The sequence below is a fragment of the Diplotaxodon limnothrissa genome, linkage group LG12 (assembly GCF_057381915.1).
Source record: "Diplotaxodon limnothrissa isolate DT_005_m linkage group LG12, D_limnothrissa_male_GT1.1, whole genome shotgun sequence".
NCBI classification, from domain to species: Eukaryota; Metazoa; Chordata; class Actinopteri; order Cichliformes; family Cichlidae; genus Diplotaxodon; species Diplotaxodon limnothrissa.
The window spans coordinates 10,568,548-10,586,344 of record NC_140607.1 but is presented as its reverse complement, the minus strand read 5'-3'; the positions used below and the strand labels follow the sequence as shown (position 1 = coordinate 10,586,344).

Below are 17,797 nucleotides of genomic sequence, written 5' to 3'. Positions count from 1 at the left end.
GCTGTGTAACGACACACATGTATACTACAGCAAGAGTATAGACACCTGTGATTATTGTTCAGCGTTAAAACCGGTGGAAATGACAAATGTTAATCTGTTTTTTAATTATATTTTGATCACGAGTAAATTAATTAATTTAAAAAACTGTTACAAGATTGTACTAGGGTTACTGACACAAGTATAAATGCATACTAGTGCACTGTTCAGACACTTGACACATATTTGCGGATGTGTCATTTTGGCAAATTGGTACTGAAAAAAGGATGAAAATCTCTGTGGTGAAATATAACTTTAAGGAGAGAGAGACAAAGGGTGAGAAAAGAGAGGAAAAAAGCACACACAGGCGGAATACATGTTATGGTTTAATCTGAAAGAGACAGGAGACTGTAGTGGCAGGGGAGAATGTAGTTAAGGTAGCAGTCTGCAGAACGACTTCAGACATCAAAAAGAGGAAGTGAGCAAAGGCAGAGGCAAGACACAGCAGGTCCAGCTGGAGGTGGCAGATGCGAAGTCGAGGATGCGAAGGTTTTCACTGGAATGATCAGAGTGGATAGGATTAGAAAGGAGTACATCAGAGGGGCAGCTCAGGCTGAGCGGTTGGAAGACCAAGTTAGAGAAGCAAGGCTGAGATGGTTTGGACATTTACAGAGTGACGGCAGATATGTTGGACAAAGAATGTCAGCCAGGAGCAGAAGGCAAAGACCCGAAGGCAGATTGGTGTATATGTGTGTGTGTGTGTGTGTGTGTGTGTTTGTGTGTGTGTATATATATATATATATATATATATATATATATATATATATATATATATATATTTTTTTTTTTTTTTTTTTTTTTTTTTTTTTTAAAAAGAGACTCATTGCAGATCAAGTAAACTCTTTATTATAAAACAGCATAAAAAGGTTAGAATAACCATATAGAATGCAATGCTTTATACTGTATATATAACCCTACAAATGGGGTTGTCATAAAAAACAGGGCTCAATCTACTTGAGCTCAGCTGTCCTATTCATCACTGTAGACATCCATAGCTGTTGACTACACTTGGACTTGTCATCCCTCGTTATGCTCCTTTAACAAAAATCACATATTATTTTATAATTCCAGATGATGACTCAGTTCCTATTCAATGCTAAGGAATCTTCTTTTCTTCGCTGTGTGTGTATATGCGTGGTGACGCCACTCCACATCTGCGGTGACCTCGTTCTCCAGGGTTCCCAGTTTGATCATATACACTAAATAGAAAGAGGACGTGGTGTTAATATTTAACGAGCCCAAAGAAAATTTGTACAGAGCAGAGGATAGTAATCCATTTTTTCTACAACTGGAGTTTCCCCTGATGCTCTTACTTCCAATCAGATCAAAATATCTTTTTTCTTCCTGGTGTTGCACATTAGTATCCAATACATTACACAACACACAATACACTGATTTATATTAAAAATTGAAGCTACATATTTTTACTATACATTTTTAAACTTCCAAAAAAGTTTAGACTACATGTACATAAAAACTGTAGAATGTAAATTTCATGAAAAATACTAAAGCAGCAATGGCACCAACATACCTCAAAAACTTGGGAGGTGGAAAGAAAGTGGTAACCGTATGAATTGGCAACAGCTCAGTAATATGAATGGGTATAAAAAGAGTTTCTCAAAAGTACAAATGGGCAGAGGTTAACCAATCAGAACAACTCTGTGTCTGCCATGGATGGCTGTGATGTTCGGGCCCGGAGGCTGCACTGCATTATGCAGCATGATTCTCATGAATATGACTGCACATGCTCGGCAATGCTTTCAGAAATCATGGTCAAACTAATCACAATTTGAAACAATTTCCACCAGACTAAATTGGACTAAAACACACCATGTTGTTTTAATCCTTAAATCAGGTGTAAATTGCTTTGATGTAATTTTGTAAACCTTTCATTGATCACAAGAAATCCCTCTACTACTGTAAGGACAGCAGCCATGCATTGTCTAGGGTTTTTATTGTGAAAGGTAAAGACAGGAAAAAAAGTCTTTCTCCTATGTATAAAACAAATCAGATTTCTGCTATAGATCAAGTAGTGACAGATGGAAAAACAAAGAATTTCCAGAGAAGATATAACCACGTCAACAATGGTTAATTCAGTCTCTGAAGAGCGGTAACTTTCCATACTTACATTTCATTTCAAACCTGGGCCCTACTTCCGTCAGCTGTATGTTCTTGTGGTCTGTTTTCTTATAGGTGTGATGTCTGTTAAAAATAAATGCATCATATCTTACTCTTTAACCCAAATAGCATTTTGTTTATATGAATTTTCACTTTTGATGCTCACCTGAAAGAGATGAAGTCTTCTTGGTTGGCGAATGTGATCACACGCCTGCTGTCCTCCTTTGGCACTGGAAAAAGATACTTGAGGATATTGGATACCTGCGTGAGTAGAATTAATTAGTTGTACACACAAACAAGCGGTGAGAAAGAATATCCAAGGCATGTGCTGTCCAGCACTCACTCACCCTCTTGCCGAGCCGTGAGGTGAAGTTGTGAAAAATGAGGTGGGGGTAGGCCTCAGACATGGTGCCTATGTCGGGAACATCGTGCCTCATTACCACGTTGTAAAGAGTGAAATAAGCTGTTGGGCCAAATGGCAAATGGCACACCACCAGGCCATCTGTAAATATATAAGAACAAACAAAACTAAGCAAAATAACAAATATTATGGTCAATACTGAGAGTTAAACAAAAACCCAAAACACTCCATTATAAATTTTAAAAGTGCAGAGTTTTCATATTGGTAAAGAAACTGTGTTTGTTTCTCTAGTGTTGACCTAACGTGAAGACTATAGGGCAGCTAGAATGAAGAAAAAGAAAAAAAACCAGCAATGCACATGTGCAATGGATGTATGAACAAGCTGTACAATGTGGTCTGAAACCACCAACCAGTTTTAGCACTGTTGGTGGATGTTGTGCATACAGAACACAAAACTACATAGTCCTTTATACCCCATGAAAGCTGAGTGGGAGTAACCATTAAAGCTCTTCTGAACTGAATGTTTCTGTCATATTTGAGCCTGCCTGTAGAGCAAAATGACTGAGTGTGGGGTTAATGAGGGTGGACTTTGCAGCAAAATGAATAAGTGAATAAAGCAAGTATACCTGGCTGTCCTCTTGTCTCATGCATGATGACGAGGTCGGTAACACTGTTAGCTTTGCAGGCTTGTACCAATGCAGGGATCTCATGATTTCCTCTGTTCATTCGCTGGGCCCCAGGGAACATCAACTTTACCTCCTGGAATCACATACAAGATGGGATTCGTGTATTATTGTCAACTCAATTTTTAATGGTCATGGTCTACACTGCTTTTTTTTTTTAAATATATAAAACCCGAACCCCAGGTTGTTATCAATAGCTGGGGCAGCGCCTTATACAGCATCACTGTCTGTATTTGTGCAGCTAAAAGAGAGCAAAAACTTCAGAAGACAGAAGAGTTTACCACCGACCACAAGCCTCAAGAAAAACTCAGAACTACAGCAAGGCATGCAATATGTGGCCAAATTAGGAAAAGCAGCGCAGAAGAGGTGTGTGCATGTCAGGGAGCAGTGACAAAGTGTAAAAAGTCACACATCTGCACAGATCACAAACTCACTAAGGCTACATCTACACCGGATGAATTTGAAAACTGTGTTTTCGTCTAAAAACGCTCCGCATCCACACTATGGTTTTCACAGAGTTGTTTATCCACACTGAAACAACCTAAAATGCTTACATTCCAGTACTGCGCATGTGTGTAAAGTAAGATGATTCGACCTGTGTCATTTCTGTCTGCCATTTATTTACTTTCCAGCCCTTTGAAACATTGTGGCAAAATGTCGAGGAAAAGCACCAAGTTTTTTTAAATGGACTGACAATGAGGTGGAGTTGTTGCTGTGAGTAACACGAGAGTACAAAGTTGCAAAAGCGAGTGAGAATTAAAGAATTTGAAGAAAAGCTATCTGAAGCATGTACAAACTGATATTAATCTTTAATAGGGCTGTCAAAATTGAGAGCAAACAAAACAACTGCTGTATAATTAAGATAGGCCACCACTATTTTAGTTTAATTGGTCATCATATGACTAAAGTGTGTCGCTTTGGAGAGCATTTTCAAAAAGCTCAGTTTTCCTTGACCAAAAACGCCATCTGTGGACGGACGGCCAAAACGGAGAGAAAAAGATGCGTTTTCAAACGAAAACGTATTAGTGCGGACATGGCCTAAAGCACATAATACAAATCACTATGGGGTCTGACAAACTACCCAAATCTGTCAGAACTAAAGCCCCTTTTCCATTAGTATCTACTTAGCATGGCTCGCCACAGTTTTCAAGGTTTTCCATTTAGGTCACAGTACCTGGCAGCAGGTACTTTTTTAGTATCTGCTTGCCCTGGGTTCCAAACGATCTGAGCAGGTACTAAAATGTGATGTCGTCAGGCTGCATGCCACCGATTGGCTGGTCAGTAGTGTCACTTGATGAGTCATGACAGTATCTCATTCACGAACATCAGAACCGCCACTTTGGAATCCCAGTAACAAGGGAAATAACTACAAAAAACAACACTGTGGTCCCCTGAGACTGGCGAAAAGTCACAGACCGAGCAGTGGGTATGTTCTTGCCTCGGTGTACACCTTTGCTGTAGCGTCCGTGTCACATAGTAATTACTTTGTGGGACGCTTGGATGCTTTGCTATGACGACAGCCATGCATAACAGGTACTATCCGAATGTAATGGAAAACCAGTCAATCCGAGTCGAGTCGTGGCGAGTCGATCCGAGTAGGTGCTAATGGGAACGGGGCTTATGAGTCCAACTAGCACCATGTAGCCACTTACAGGAGGCAGCTGTCATTTCAATTTTATTAATATATCACACTTGCTGTTTCATGCCATCTATTACTTTTTATTACAATATGTTTTTGCTATTTCTACAATATCTGCATATGATACTGTGGTCAACAAGAACCTATTAATCTGAACAATCCACCTTTTTTCCTTAACCTCCTAAGACCCGAACTCTTTCATGGCATGCATTTTTTCTCTTTGCTATTGTGAGTCACAATTAAGTAATGATGTGCAAAACTCTTTATTTGGTGTCTGAACACAGCAGCATTTTTCTTGAGTACAAAAACAAAATGAGAAACAACAACTGTGCCACTGTATGGCTAATTTGAAAGAGCAAAATTTTGTATTGTGGTCTAACCCAAAATGTGATGTCCACATATGTGGACGCCAGGTCCTAGGAGGTTAAGGCCTAGCTTTACTACGCGTTTTCACATGTTAAATGGCTCACTTGTCTCTCCTTTTCACTCAAACAAACAACAGACTAATGGAAACACACACACACGTTCAAATCAAGCCGACAGACAGAAGCACCCTTCATCCTTTTTTCTCTTTTTGAGTGTAGCTGCTCCCTACACAGACAATCATTTCAGAAGGGGGCAGATATTCAATTTAATTTCAATCAATTTTTATATATATTACTGTAAGGTAAATATAGCTCCTACAATAATACAGAGAAATCCAAAACAATCAAATAATCCCTTATGAGCAAAAACTTGGCGAAAGTGGGAAGGAAAAACTTCCTTTATACAAGAAGAAACCTGTGGCAGGACCAGGCTCAAGGAGGGGCTAGAGAATTGTTGGATTAAAAATTAGTTGTATCCTTCAAAGAGTTTTGAAGCCTGTCAATAAGCCTGCATATCAGTATTTTTTACATTTTAATGCAAATGTCAACAAAAGCACCATGTAACACCATATTTCTAAGTTAGCACTATCTGTGCTATTTATCTTTTCATTCACAGAACTCCATTTAAATTCTTTAATACTGGACCTCCCTTGGTTTTAGACCAGGGCTCGCAAAATTTCAAATCCCTGGTAGCCCTTCGGGCAGGGACTCTTCAGTTTTTGGTAGCCCAAAATAAATTTAAGTAGCCCGAATAAAAAAGAGAGCAATTTTTTGATTGATGTTTTGTTTCCTGTTTTGTTCTGTTACAATATTACAATTATACATTAAAGTATAATATTGTAACGGAAACAAAACATTAATCAAAAAATTGTTGAAACACAAATTACAACATTGTATAAAAATTACAAACATCAGCTTAAATACTTGGTTCTAATTGAACAGAAATTTCTATGAACTTGTAAGAACTGTGTAGGACATGAATCAGTCTGTGTCAGATCCTGAATTTGAAATTTCCACTGAAAAACTGGTCCCAGTGACAAAGGCACTTGTCGACTCAGAAATCGAGGGAAAACCAACGACACACCCGGCAGAACATTATGTTATTTACACGGGTGCACATATGTGGTCCGCATGTGCGCATTCGCTGTCAAAATAAAAGACGCGCACCAGATTAGAAGTTGCAACGCGTGTTTGCGTCCATATAAAAGCACTGTTTTTGTCCGCTAGAGTGGGATTTTCACGGCACATTCTGCTCCACATCTCTGTGCGTTCATCATTTGTTTGAAGCCAGCTCACCTCCTGCAACTACTTTTCCGAGAATACGTGCTTCTTTTGTGGTTCGGACTCCTTCTGACATTTGTTTGGAGGTGGAGGAACACCAAAGTAATTGCTTAAAGGAGCTTGCTTCTTCGACATCTTTAAGAGTTCTAAACAAATGTCTGTCCTCCTCCAGAAAATCTTATGTACGCAAACACGCGTTGCAACTTCTTATCTTGTGCGCGTTTTTTATTTTGACAGCGAATGCGCACCTGCGGACCACTTATGTGCACCCCTGGTTATTTAGCTCGTCATATTGCAGCCACAGAAATTCTTTGTCCATGAAACCATAAAGCTGCACTTTATTTTTGCCTTATAGTCTGATTTGTCATAACTTTTCCGTTTTGCAGTAAGCTTTTCTTTGGCTGTCACTTCTTTACCCTGACCTGTCTTATTTGGCTCAGCAGAACTAAAATATATATCCTGCTGCTTTTACACAGGCACTCACATAACGCTCAGCGATTCTCTGCGCGATCAACCTCTCACATGTTTGAGCTTGCTGCGGGAGAGTTCACTTGTCATGTTTGCATAGTAAGCTAACGATTGATAAGACGATGTCAGAGGAATTGGTGCACAAATTATCATCACTCACCAATCAGTGCTGTCGCTCTCTATACACAGTTCGCGCGATTGCAAAGTGAAAGCAAAAAACAAGCGCAAATTCAAACGCGATTTCAATATGTCACATATTGACAGTGGCTCACCGATGCCAATGACATAATTACCCAGCTACATTTCCGAAAGAATGCAAAAGCATTGACATATATTTTTCCTTTCTATGATAGCCCGACGGGCAGGGCAGAGATAGATTTTGGTAGCCCGACTGGCAAGATCGCTAGCCCCGGGACGTCGGGCTAGCGATTTTGCGAGCCCTGTAGACGTTGTTCTATATTTGGAAATTATAAAACATCTCTTTCAATTTTTCATGCGTTTCCATTTTTCATCTGTAATATACAGAAACATCTCTGAAAACTATGAAGAACCAGGGTTGAAATAACTGCACATGCCATTAAATATGTGCTGTAGTAAATGTTTTGTGTTAATTCTGTCATTGAGGTTTTAGATGCCTCTACGTGCTTGTGCTCAGAAAGTGATCTAACCTTGGCAAACATTTTGAGCCTGGAGCTTGGGTCTCTGGATGTAGTGACCATGACTTTAGGATCTTCTACTCCAGCCCATTTATACTCATCATCCACATGAGAGCTGACACCTGCGCGCACAAGAAAACACCAAAATTTATGAGTGAACAAAATGTGAGGAAAACTGACAAAATGCTGCTGATAGTAAGAATTCACGACACTTGCCTTCTGCCCCTTCGTCGTCATACTCCACTAGTTTCTGTAGCTCAAGAGCTTCTTTGCGTATCTCAGTGGGAAGGAGATGATTTTCTGCAGAGAAGTAAAAGATGTTTTACTTCTGTGTGGTCAGAGCATTTTGGTGCCAACTCTGGTCAAGCAAAATGTAGTTGGAAAAAGGATCTTAATGATCACGCCAACCTACCGTCGAGGGCACCCTTCAGCTTCTGCTTTTTCTCCTCTATTGTTCGGAGCCTGTCCTCCTGTGCCTTCCTGTACAGGTACTCCCGCCTCAGTCTCACCTCTCGACGCAGCTACGCAAACATTACACCAAATTACTCCAAAGACAGGCCTCTTAACATAATGACATTACCTTGCAAAATGACATTTGCCACAATATCTGAACATGTCTACACATCTCACACAACTTAGGAAAAATGGGTAAGGGACTTTGTCGAAAGTTAGTGAGAAAACAAGACGAAATTAGAAATAACTTATAATCGTAAAAACTTAATACATAATGGCAGACACATAAGTAGAAAGACTGAACATATCTGAACAGGTCTATGCTTAAATCTTCCTACAGTAAAAATTTTACTTAAGTAAAAAAAAGATAATTTAAATTGAATTAAGGTCACTTTGGACTGGTTCTTATATAACACTAGTTAACTTGAGCACTTAAAGTGTTTCATAACTCGAGCTTCAGCATCTTGCCCAAGGATACGTTGTCTGGACTGGAGCCAGGGATCAAACCGGCAACCTTCTGATTTGTAGAAGACCTGCTCTACTTCCTGAGCCACAGCCACCCCATATAATTAAGGATCTAAAAGCAGTTACTCTAACTTGGAGAAATTTTAAAATGAGGAAGCCACTAACAATTCACTCAGCTCATTAACCTGGATTAAAAGGAATGAAAAGTAGCGCAATAATAGCAGCAACTTCATATAACCCCCTGGAGTTGGGAGTTAAACCCAAGACACTCTTTTTGGAATTAAAAAACAAAACAAAAACAGATGCTGATTTTACAACGACTAAAAGTGCATTGTGATTGTTACTGTTCTAATTTTAACATTCAATCCAGTCCCTTTCTCCGTAGACTTACCCAGTAATTTATTTATACAAATGACTTCAAATGACACTGATGAACAGACTCCTTAAACTGAGAAGAACAGAAGAGTCTGTGGATTTATTTCATTAAACTCTGTGACATAAATGATTAAACAATTCTCAAAAACCCTGGCATTTGAACATAAACCCCACTTTATCTATGTTCTATTTTCAAGGTACACAGACATAAAAGTTCAGTTACAAAAAAAAAAAAAAAGCACATACAGTGTCCCGTTAATTCACATTTAATAACCTACAGGGGTTCTCCCTTCACTGTTCTGTGTCTGGCAATCAAGATTGTATCTTCATCAGTCACATTTTAATGACACATTTGTGAGAATTCACTAAAGGTTACACGTAATTCTCAATTATTTCTTTCTGACACTCCTAAAGTGAGCACAAAATGTCATATTTCTGAGAGCTGCTATCTTTGTTTTGATTAGAAAACTCACGCTTCTTGACGAACGAGCAATTTTTTTTTCACTCATTACATAGGCTTCGTGGGTTTATTTTTCCCAGTTATACACCAGCCTGTGACGATACAGAAAACGCAGTTGGAACGAAATAAAGCGTTTAAACAGTACTCTAGTATTTCAACATTACCAGTTACAGAACTTTACTGCTGTGCTCTATGGCTCTATGTGAATGCGTGCTAACACTCGGATGGGGAAATGCGCTCGGTACATCCGCCTTGAGCCTGGCTTCTGTGTCAGCTTCGACCTCTACAATCTCCTTTTGGTATCAAACTAAAACACAAATTAACGCTCGCACAAACCTTACAATTTTTTAACTTACCATGATGTGTTTATTGCTAGTAGCTAACCCACGCTACTCACGTGGACACGGAGAGAGAGACGAGCCTACAAAAGTTTGCGCCATTGGCTGAAAGAAGGACCAATGGCAAACGTCGATACTGACTTGTACTGTACTGTACTGACTCATTTTTCAAATTAAAAGCCAAATAATTATTTTTCTTCTTTCTCTTTTTTGTCTTTCTTTCTTTCTTTCTTTCTTTTTTACCGACAAACTTGTGAATAAACAGACACATAAATCCACCAGGTTGTAGTTAGAACGAAGTTTTTCTCTTGAGGATTAAAGATAAGATAAGATAAAACTTTATTAATCCCTCGGGTGGGTTCCTCTGGGAAATTCGGTTTCCAAAAGCACAGCACCGACAGAAGTTACAGAGTTACAGAATATTATATATATATATATATATATATATATATATATATATATATATATATATATATATATATATATATATATATATATATATATATACACACACACACACACACACACACATATATAAATAAAACACACGAAGGGGATAAATAGAATAAATAGGAATAAAAATAAAAATACAAGTGAATTGCACATTTCAAGTATCAAGTAAATCATCCCCTCACCATGAAAGGCAGGCAACATCTCTGTGGCCAAATATTTCCTGTCAGTTGCCATTAAAAGCACCTCTTCCTGTTTAATAAATTAGACTTGAGTATAATCAGATTCGGTGTTTGGATCATGCATATTCTGATTTCAGTATTTCTTTTGGCAACAGGTAAGCGTACACATCATCATTACAGAGAACTTGAAATCATATCTTAGAGCTTAAATATTTGTTTTTGTAGATTATTATAGTGCCTGTCTGAGCCACTAACGGAAGTAGATTAAACTATGCATCAGTGCCATTCGGTATATGATGAAGGAAAATTATCTTCTATCATTTAGAGGTACACAATTTCTTTTGCATAATTACATTTAGTGATATTATTATTATTTAAAACTGTGAGAAAGAATAAACATAAACTATCAACTTGTACTTTATCTTGTAATCTGTTTATGTGGGCTTTTAGAGTATTGTTATTGTATTACTTAGTACTGGCTATTACTAATATATCTTAGTACATGAGTATTAACAGGTCAGTATGAAACAGTATGGCTTAACAAAACAAAAAAAACCCCATTCCTATTCAAATGAATATCTACAAGTACTGGAATGAAACTGAGTGAAAAACAACCAACATCAAGAGGAAAACTTTAGTGGAGCCCCAGAAAAAATTTAAAAATTATTTCCACACCTAAACAATGTCACTGTGCAGGTACCTGTGAGGCATTGTTTTGGCAGAAGCTGACATGTCCTTATGAAGTGAAGTACAAGAGCCTTCTGAGGGTTTGGTGTCAGCAGAACTCTGCCGAGTGCTGCACCGGCCTCACCTTCAGTCACAGTGAACGCTTGGTGGATGGAGGGAAACTGAAGGTGACCCAGGATGTGAGCTCCTTCACTGTGGAAGTGTTGGAGCCAAACCACAAACAAGGAGTGTACTGGTGTGGTTTGCTGAGCAGGAATGGCACCATCATCAAGCTGGCTGAAGGCTACATCCACAACTGTAAGCATAAGATGATATTTCAATGTTATGTGCATGTTAAGCTTTCATAATTTAAAAAATTACAAAAGGTGATTTTCTAATATGAGTATTTATGGGAGTCATAGTTTTCTATGATTGTAAGCCCAGTTAAGATTTGGGACTGTTGCTCAGCACTTTGTGTTAACTAGGATTTCTGGGATTAGTTCCTAATTTTGCACACCACAAATTTTGTTTGGTTAGATTAGCATAAATTAATAATAGGCCAGGTGGTAAACATAACTAGCCATATATTAATCTCTGGAGATGGTGGAGACCAAAGTGGAGTTAGTAACATAGTGTTTGTGTTGCAGTGTGTCAGCTGGATGTGCAAACAGATATTAAAACACTGACAAGTCAGTAGTTTCCCTGTTCTAGTGCCAAAAATGTGGATAAGCAAGTAAATGTCATTATAGTGCTCATGGGCTTCACAACATGTATACAAACCACATGCTTTTTCTGAAACCCCCTGCAGCTACTGCTTCATATATCTGGAGCTTAATTCGCTGGATTCTGCTCCCTCTGCTGCCCATAGTGACCACACTTACCCGCATGTACCTGAAAAGTAAGATATTTTTATACCTCACCACAACAGACACACAGTTATTGCACTGAAGCTAAAGTTAGAAAAATTGTGCTGTGTGACACAACTACATGAAGTATAAAACTTAGAAAACATCTATCTATCCATCCATCCTGTTCTTATTCCTTTCAGATTATAATTCAATTTTATTTATTCAGCACCAAATCACAACAACAGTGGCTTCAATGTGCTTTATATTGTAAGATAGACCCTACAATAATACATACAGAGAAAAACCCAACAATCACATGACCCCCTATGAGCAAGCACTTTGGCGACTGCAGGAAGGAAAAAAGTCGCCCTTAACAGGAAGAAACCTCCTGCAGAATCGGGCTCAGGGAGGGGCGGGCATCTGCCTTGACCAGTTGGGAAGAGGGAAGGAAGACAGGAGCACAACAACAACACAGCAATTTATTGGATTTTGAGAGTTAAAAGATTTATACATGTTAACTTTTAGTGGAGCTTAGAGCTGTTGATATATTAAAAACAAAGAAAACAAAAAGAACAGTTTTACAATATTATCATTCATGTATACATCATATTTTTAAGAATCACTTTAATTTTGGCACCTCTGTAAATTATGTGGGATGAGAGCTTTTAAAAGATGCAAATGTGTCTTAAATGCCTAAACGGGGCTGGGATAGGCTCCAGCACCCCCGCGACCCTGAAAAGGATAAGCGGAAGCGAATGGATGGATGGGGTGGATGTAAGTCAGAAGGAAGGTTGGTGGTTCTCTGGCTGTTACAGTCTGCATGCCAAAGCATCCTTGGGCAAGACACTAAACCACAAGTTACTTTCCAGTGTATGAATGTTAATGAAAGTACTCAGTTATAGAAAAAAAGTGCGTGTTAATATAAAGTGCTCAAGTAGAGAAACGCCATGTAAGAACCAGCAGTTACACTGATAATGTTCAGCACAAACATCTGTTTCTGGTGGTGGTCTTCTTATGTTTGGTTGATGTCATTAAAATGCTGTCTGAAGCAGGTAGGACCCAAAATGCAGCACTCCCAGGTGGAACTAAACTCAGAAACACAGCTTTATTGCTGGAATTACAGTAGACATTAATCTGGAGAATGGAGACAGCCAGCACAACGTGGAACGGAGGAGAACACAGGGAATATATACACAAGGGCTGTGTCCCAATTAAGAGACCGCACGCTTGGAATACGTGCAGTATGCATACTACGTACGGTGCGTACTATAAGTACGGGAAGTGCGGAAGTGAGAGGCTTGTGAAATGGTACGGTCTAGCCTTCGTCGTGCTGCTCAGGTTGCCTCGCAACCATGATACTAACCGCGAGAAACGTTTCATACAGCATTGTTTGACAGAAATGAAGGAGAAAAAGTGTTTTTTTGGTCATTAATTTTTTTCATGACATCACTTTGATCAGTTGAGTATCTGAGGCTGAGACCACAGGACTGTAAAACCTGATTGTTGGGCTTCATTTCTCTACTAAACAGTCATTTCAAGATTAGTTAGTAAATAACAATTAGCTAATGTTGTGCATGAGACTAAAGTCATCTCACTGTGGTAATGTAAATATAATATGGCCAATATTATATTTATTGTCAGATTATTATGATATATATATATATTACAGGATATATTACAGCAGTGAGCTTGAACTCTGTGTCAAAGATTCAAGTTGCAGTTATTTATGTCCTATCACCTTAAATCTTCACTCAAAGACAAGTATCTCTGACAGTGTATATATAGATGTATTATATATAAGAGACAAATATTGTTTGTTTAATATGTTGGCATTATTACATTTGGCTCAATGCTTACATATATGTGTAAAAAGAAAATGTACGAGCTGTGATAACTGTTTCTGATAGAATGAAGAGTAGGCTGATATATTAAATATCCCTTTATTGGGTGAGAAAATCAGACCATGTCATAACTGCTTTAAGTCATACAGAATAGATATCAGAGCCTTAAACAGGCTGGCTTCTGCTAAATGGGTCAAACTGGGCAGAAAGTATACAAACACATAACATCCTTATAGAATACCTCAGAATATATAAAGCATATAAACAATTACAGCAATATGATGCAACAAACACAGCAGTGCTACAAAATACTCAAAGCTTCATAGAACTGAAACAAACATTTATTTTTAGCTCCATTCTGCTGCTGATACATACTTTAGGTTTCTGAACATTAAACTTGTTGCTGCCTTTCATAGTGTTCAACTTGAAGGCCCTGAGTACTTTCTCCCACACTGAAAACACTGGAATGATAAAATTATTTGAACATTACCTAATAAGACTGATTCAGGACTGACAATTAGTTATTTTAAACTTTCCTAGCAGTCCTTCACAAACAGGGAACAGTCTGTCTATTCTCTCCATCTGTCACCTGCTGCTGGCTCTTCCTCCTCCTCTTCCTCACACACTGCTGAGTTTGTCCTGGTGGCTCATCAGGGGTGCAAAGCCTCACAGATGATGTGCAGCAGTGGGTCCCTCAGTCTGTCCTCACTCTGGACACTTGCAGTTGTCACACATGGAAATCAAATGTGTGATAAGCTGCAGGATTCAAACACAAGTGTAACTTATAAATACATGTTCATACTTTTATTCCACAATCAGAGAGAAAGAAAAGGGGAGAGAGTGCAGGACAGACAGACAGGTGACAGTCTCAGGTGTATACACTACAAAACAGCACCAGAGAAGGACGATTTAGTGTTTGTGTTATTACGAAACAAGAAGAGTTCCCAGATGGTGCAGTGGACACATGTGTGACTCCTGTGATTAAAGCATCTTTCTTTCAGCTTAACGAGTGAACCGTCAGCTCGTTCAAACACACGTTAAAGTCCGTTTGGCTCGACACCACCGAACAGAGGCAGCAATATAACATAGCTAACATTAACAGTGCAGTGAATCCTGCTTGTGCCGTGATTCAGGACTGCAAACTGAGCAGCATCACTGACTTTCAGCTTGTTGTGTTTGTGGATATATGACTGACTTTAATTATCCATAAAATCATCACATTCTCTGTAGGATTAAGGTCAACTGTTGAACGGTGTATATTTTAAAGTAAAGGCTCTAAACCAAGTTAACGCTGAAAGTACAAACATCGCTAATGTCACATAACTTTGCCGACATGTGGCCAACAGTAATGTTTTGATGTTCTTCATTATTAAACATTCGCACATAAATAAGTGACATGATATTCACTCTTCGGCCGCTCCGCTTCTGCCGTCTGCCGTGTTTTGCGGCAAAACTATCCACACCCACCACCGCTCTATGAATTGTGGGATATATGGGACCACGAAGCGTGCACCGGACGACGCTTGATGTTTGGGGAAATCGACGGCACATTTGGAGTCTCAAAATGCATACTCCATGCATGCGGTCTCTGAATTGGGACACAGCCAATGAGGATAACCAGGGAGACGGGCCACAGGCGGGAACACAGCTGTCACTAATCTGAGTGATGAGACAGGCGAAGCAAACTGAAAATAATACACATGAAACAGAAGACTATCAAAATAAAACAGGAAATAACAAACTTGACAGAGCAACAGGAGAATAAACACACAAAGACAGGACTGACTAGGGAGGAAAGAAAGGAAACACAAAAGATGATAACTAAACATTGCCTAACCTAAGGAACACAGAATGGAAATAAAGGGAAACTAAGTTAACCAAACAAGAAACCAAAAATAGAGATAATGAAACTCAGAGGCACAGGAAAAAAGAAAAGAAGGAGACTATGGAGATCCAACCCAAATCTCATCTTAACCTAGGATGAACCAAAAAAAAAAAACCTATAGAACAGGACAACAGAATTATAATACAAAGATATGGAAAAAGAAATGAGAACAAACCCCAAGACCTCCCAAATTCAAAACTTGGGGTCAACGACCTAGACCATGACAGCTGAAAATGAAATTAAGAATATCATGTTTGATGAAATTAGTCAGATGAAATCTTTGTTTGCACATTCTGGATTCAGGTTCTTCACCATCAGCTGTAGAGACAGGCCTTCATTTATTCATTTATGTTCTTCACTTCTAATGAGTCCTTCAGATAATAAATGATGGTAAGGGAAGATATTTGTGCTGCGTGAGATGAACCATTTTGCAATGTAAGAATTTTAGCGCTTGTTTTAATATTTCATGAATAATAAACAATGGTCACTGCATCGTGTTGTAGCATGTAACCATGGTGGGTTCACTAAACTCTCTGACTTTTCTTTCATAGCAACAAAAAAACACCTTTTTAAGGTAAACTTAAACTTTCCATATCTTGAAACATTTCAACAGCATGAAGAGTTACAGGTGTTACATCTTTTTCTGGTCTTCCCTCAGAAAGCAGATGGACTTTATGACGACGTGGGCAGAGCTGTGACTGAGCAGGAGTATGAAAATGCAGAATCTCTGCTGTGAAATGCTGGCATGAGGAGCGTTGGCAGAGTCTTTACATGTAATGGAATAACTGAATTATTCAATCTGAAATTCTAATCAATTACTGAGAAAAAACAACAGTTAAATTACAATTGCCAATGAAAATGTTCAATTCAAATCATTTTTTTTAAATAGAGCAACAATTCACAGCAGGAGTGGCTTCACAGTTCTGTATATTGTTAGCCAATGACCCTACATATGGTTTTCACAAAATGTCCAACTGTAAGCTGGCTAATGTGAAGCATAAAGTTTCTTTGCACTGTTTTGAAGCCACCAGGGGTTGATACCTGTGGTTGTTAAAAGACATTCTTTGGAGGTCTGTGGGGAAATGGTCCTCGGACTTATATACTGTTGGCACTTTTCTGATTAGTCTGTAGACTCAGCCATTCATTTTGAGTCATGCTGAATAAAACTTCATTTTTCTCCCAAATTACAGATTCTGATTCATGTTGATGGTAATATATTTTAAAAAGTATTTTATATATGAAGATAGAAGTTTTCAGTCATTATATATGCTCAAATCTTGGACCATGAAGTTTTTTTAAAATGGAAAATGGAGGTAGTTAAGCAAGAAATGTTCTAAAAATATGCTGTTTTGAGACGGAATGACCAAAGAGTGTCAGCGACCTCTTCTTTAATATTTTTGTAAGTTTTCTCATACATTTTCACTTTAACTTTGGAGAACATTCACAGATTGTTTACAAAAGATTTCGGCATGCATGTTACTCATTGGTTTGTGAAGCAGTATGTTATAAAAACCTGAGCTGAGCTTTTTCACCATCACCTTGGATTTTGAAAGTGGATATAGCGAATGAGGAATGGATATGACAATACTATCAAAGACATTACATATTTATTGCTTGTCAACTTGTACTCTAATAATAATAGGGGTGGGTTTTTATAATCGATTTATCGATTAAAAACGATTCTGGCTTGGATAACGTAAAATCGATTCATTAAAATCCTGAATCGCTTTTTTAATATAAATTTATTTTGCCCGAAATGCCAAAATCTCTGGTGAAATCCCCCAAATTTCAACAACCACCAAACAGCTAAGACAGTAAATGAGAGCAGGAACACGGATTCTGCACAAAGACTTAAACACACAGCGCAACCTGCGGATCAGAATCAGTTAGATATCGCCTTTCTCACAGTCGGGGCTGAAAGCCGACAGCTCGCTGATTCTGATCTGTCGGCTGGTCCACGCTTTGTGTTCACGCCCTTTATGCGCTGATTCTAAAGCTGTTAGTTTGATCTCTCTCCAAACAATATTGACCGAACCAGCAGCAAAAGAAGATCCAAACTACGCTTCACATAAACATCGTCATGTATTCACTCTGACTTTTGCTGTTTTGCTTCGACAACGATGCACAGCTCTCTGTACTTCAACAACAGTTTCCGTCTAAAAATCTGTTTTCTTCATTATTCGCTTGCTTGTTACTAGAGATGGACCGATCCGATATTACGTATCGG

The 17,797-nt window shown here is 38.5% G+C and overlaps 1 protein-coding gene across 1 annotated transcript; it reads right to left on the bottom strand.

The window, feature by feature from the left end:
* Positions 1–867: 867 nt before the first annotated feature.
* imp4 (IMP U3 small nucleolar ribonucleoprotein 4) lies at positions 868–9,784 on the bottom strand. The gene is made up of 9 exons (XM_085367924.1): positions 9,717–9,784; positions 8,020–8,128; positions 7,824–7,907; positions 7,620–7,729; positions 3,142–3,274; positions 2,502–2,656; positions 2,321–2,415; positions 2,165–2,238; positions 868–1,235 (listed from the first exon to the last, which is right to left on the bottom strand). Exons 1-9 carry the CDS (start codon positions 9,717–9,719, stop codon positions 1,123–1,125), a joined length of 876 nt encoding a protein of 291 aa, XP_085224050.1. The 5' UTR covers positions 9,720–9,784; the 3' UTR covers positions 868–1,122.
* Positions 9,785–17,797: the final 8,013 nt, after the last annotated feature.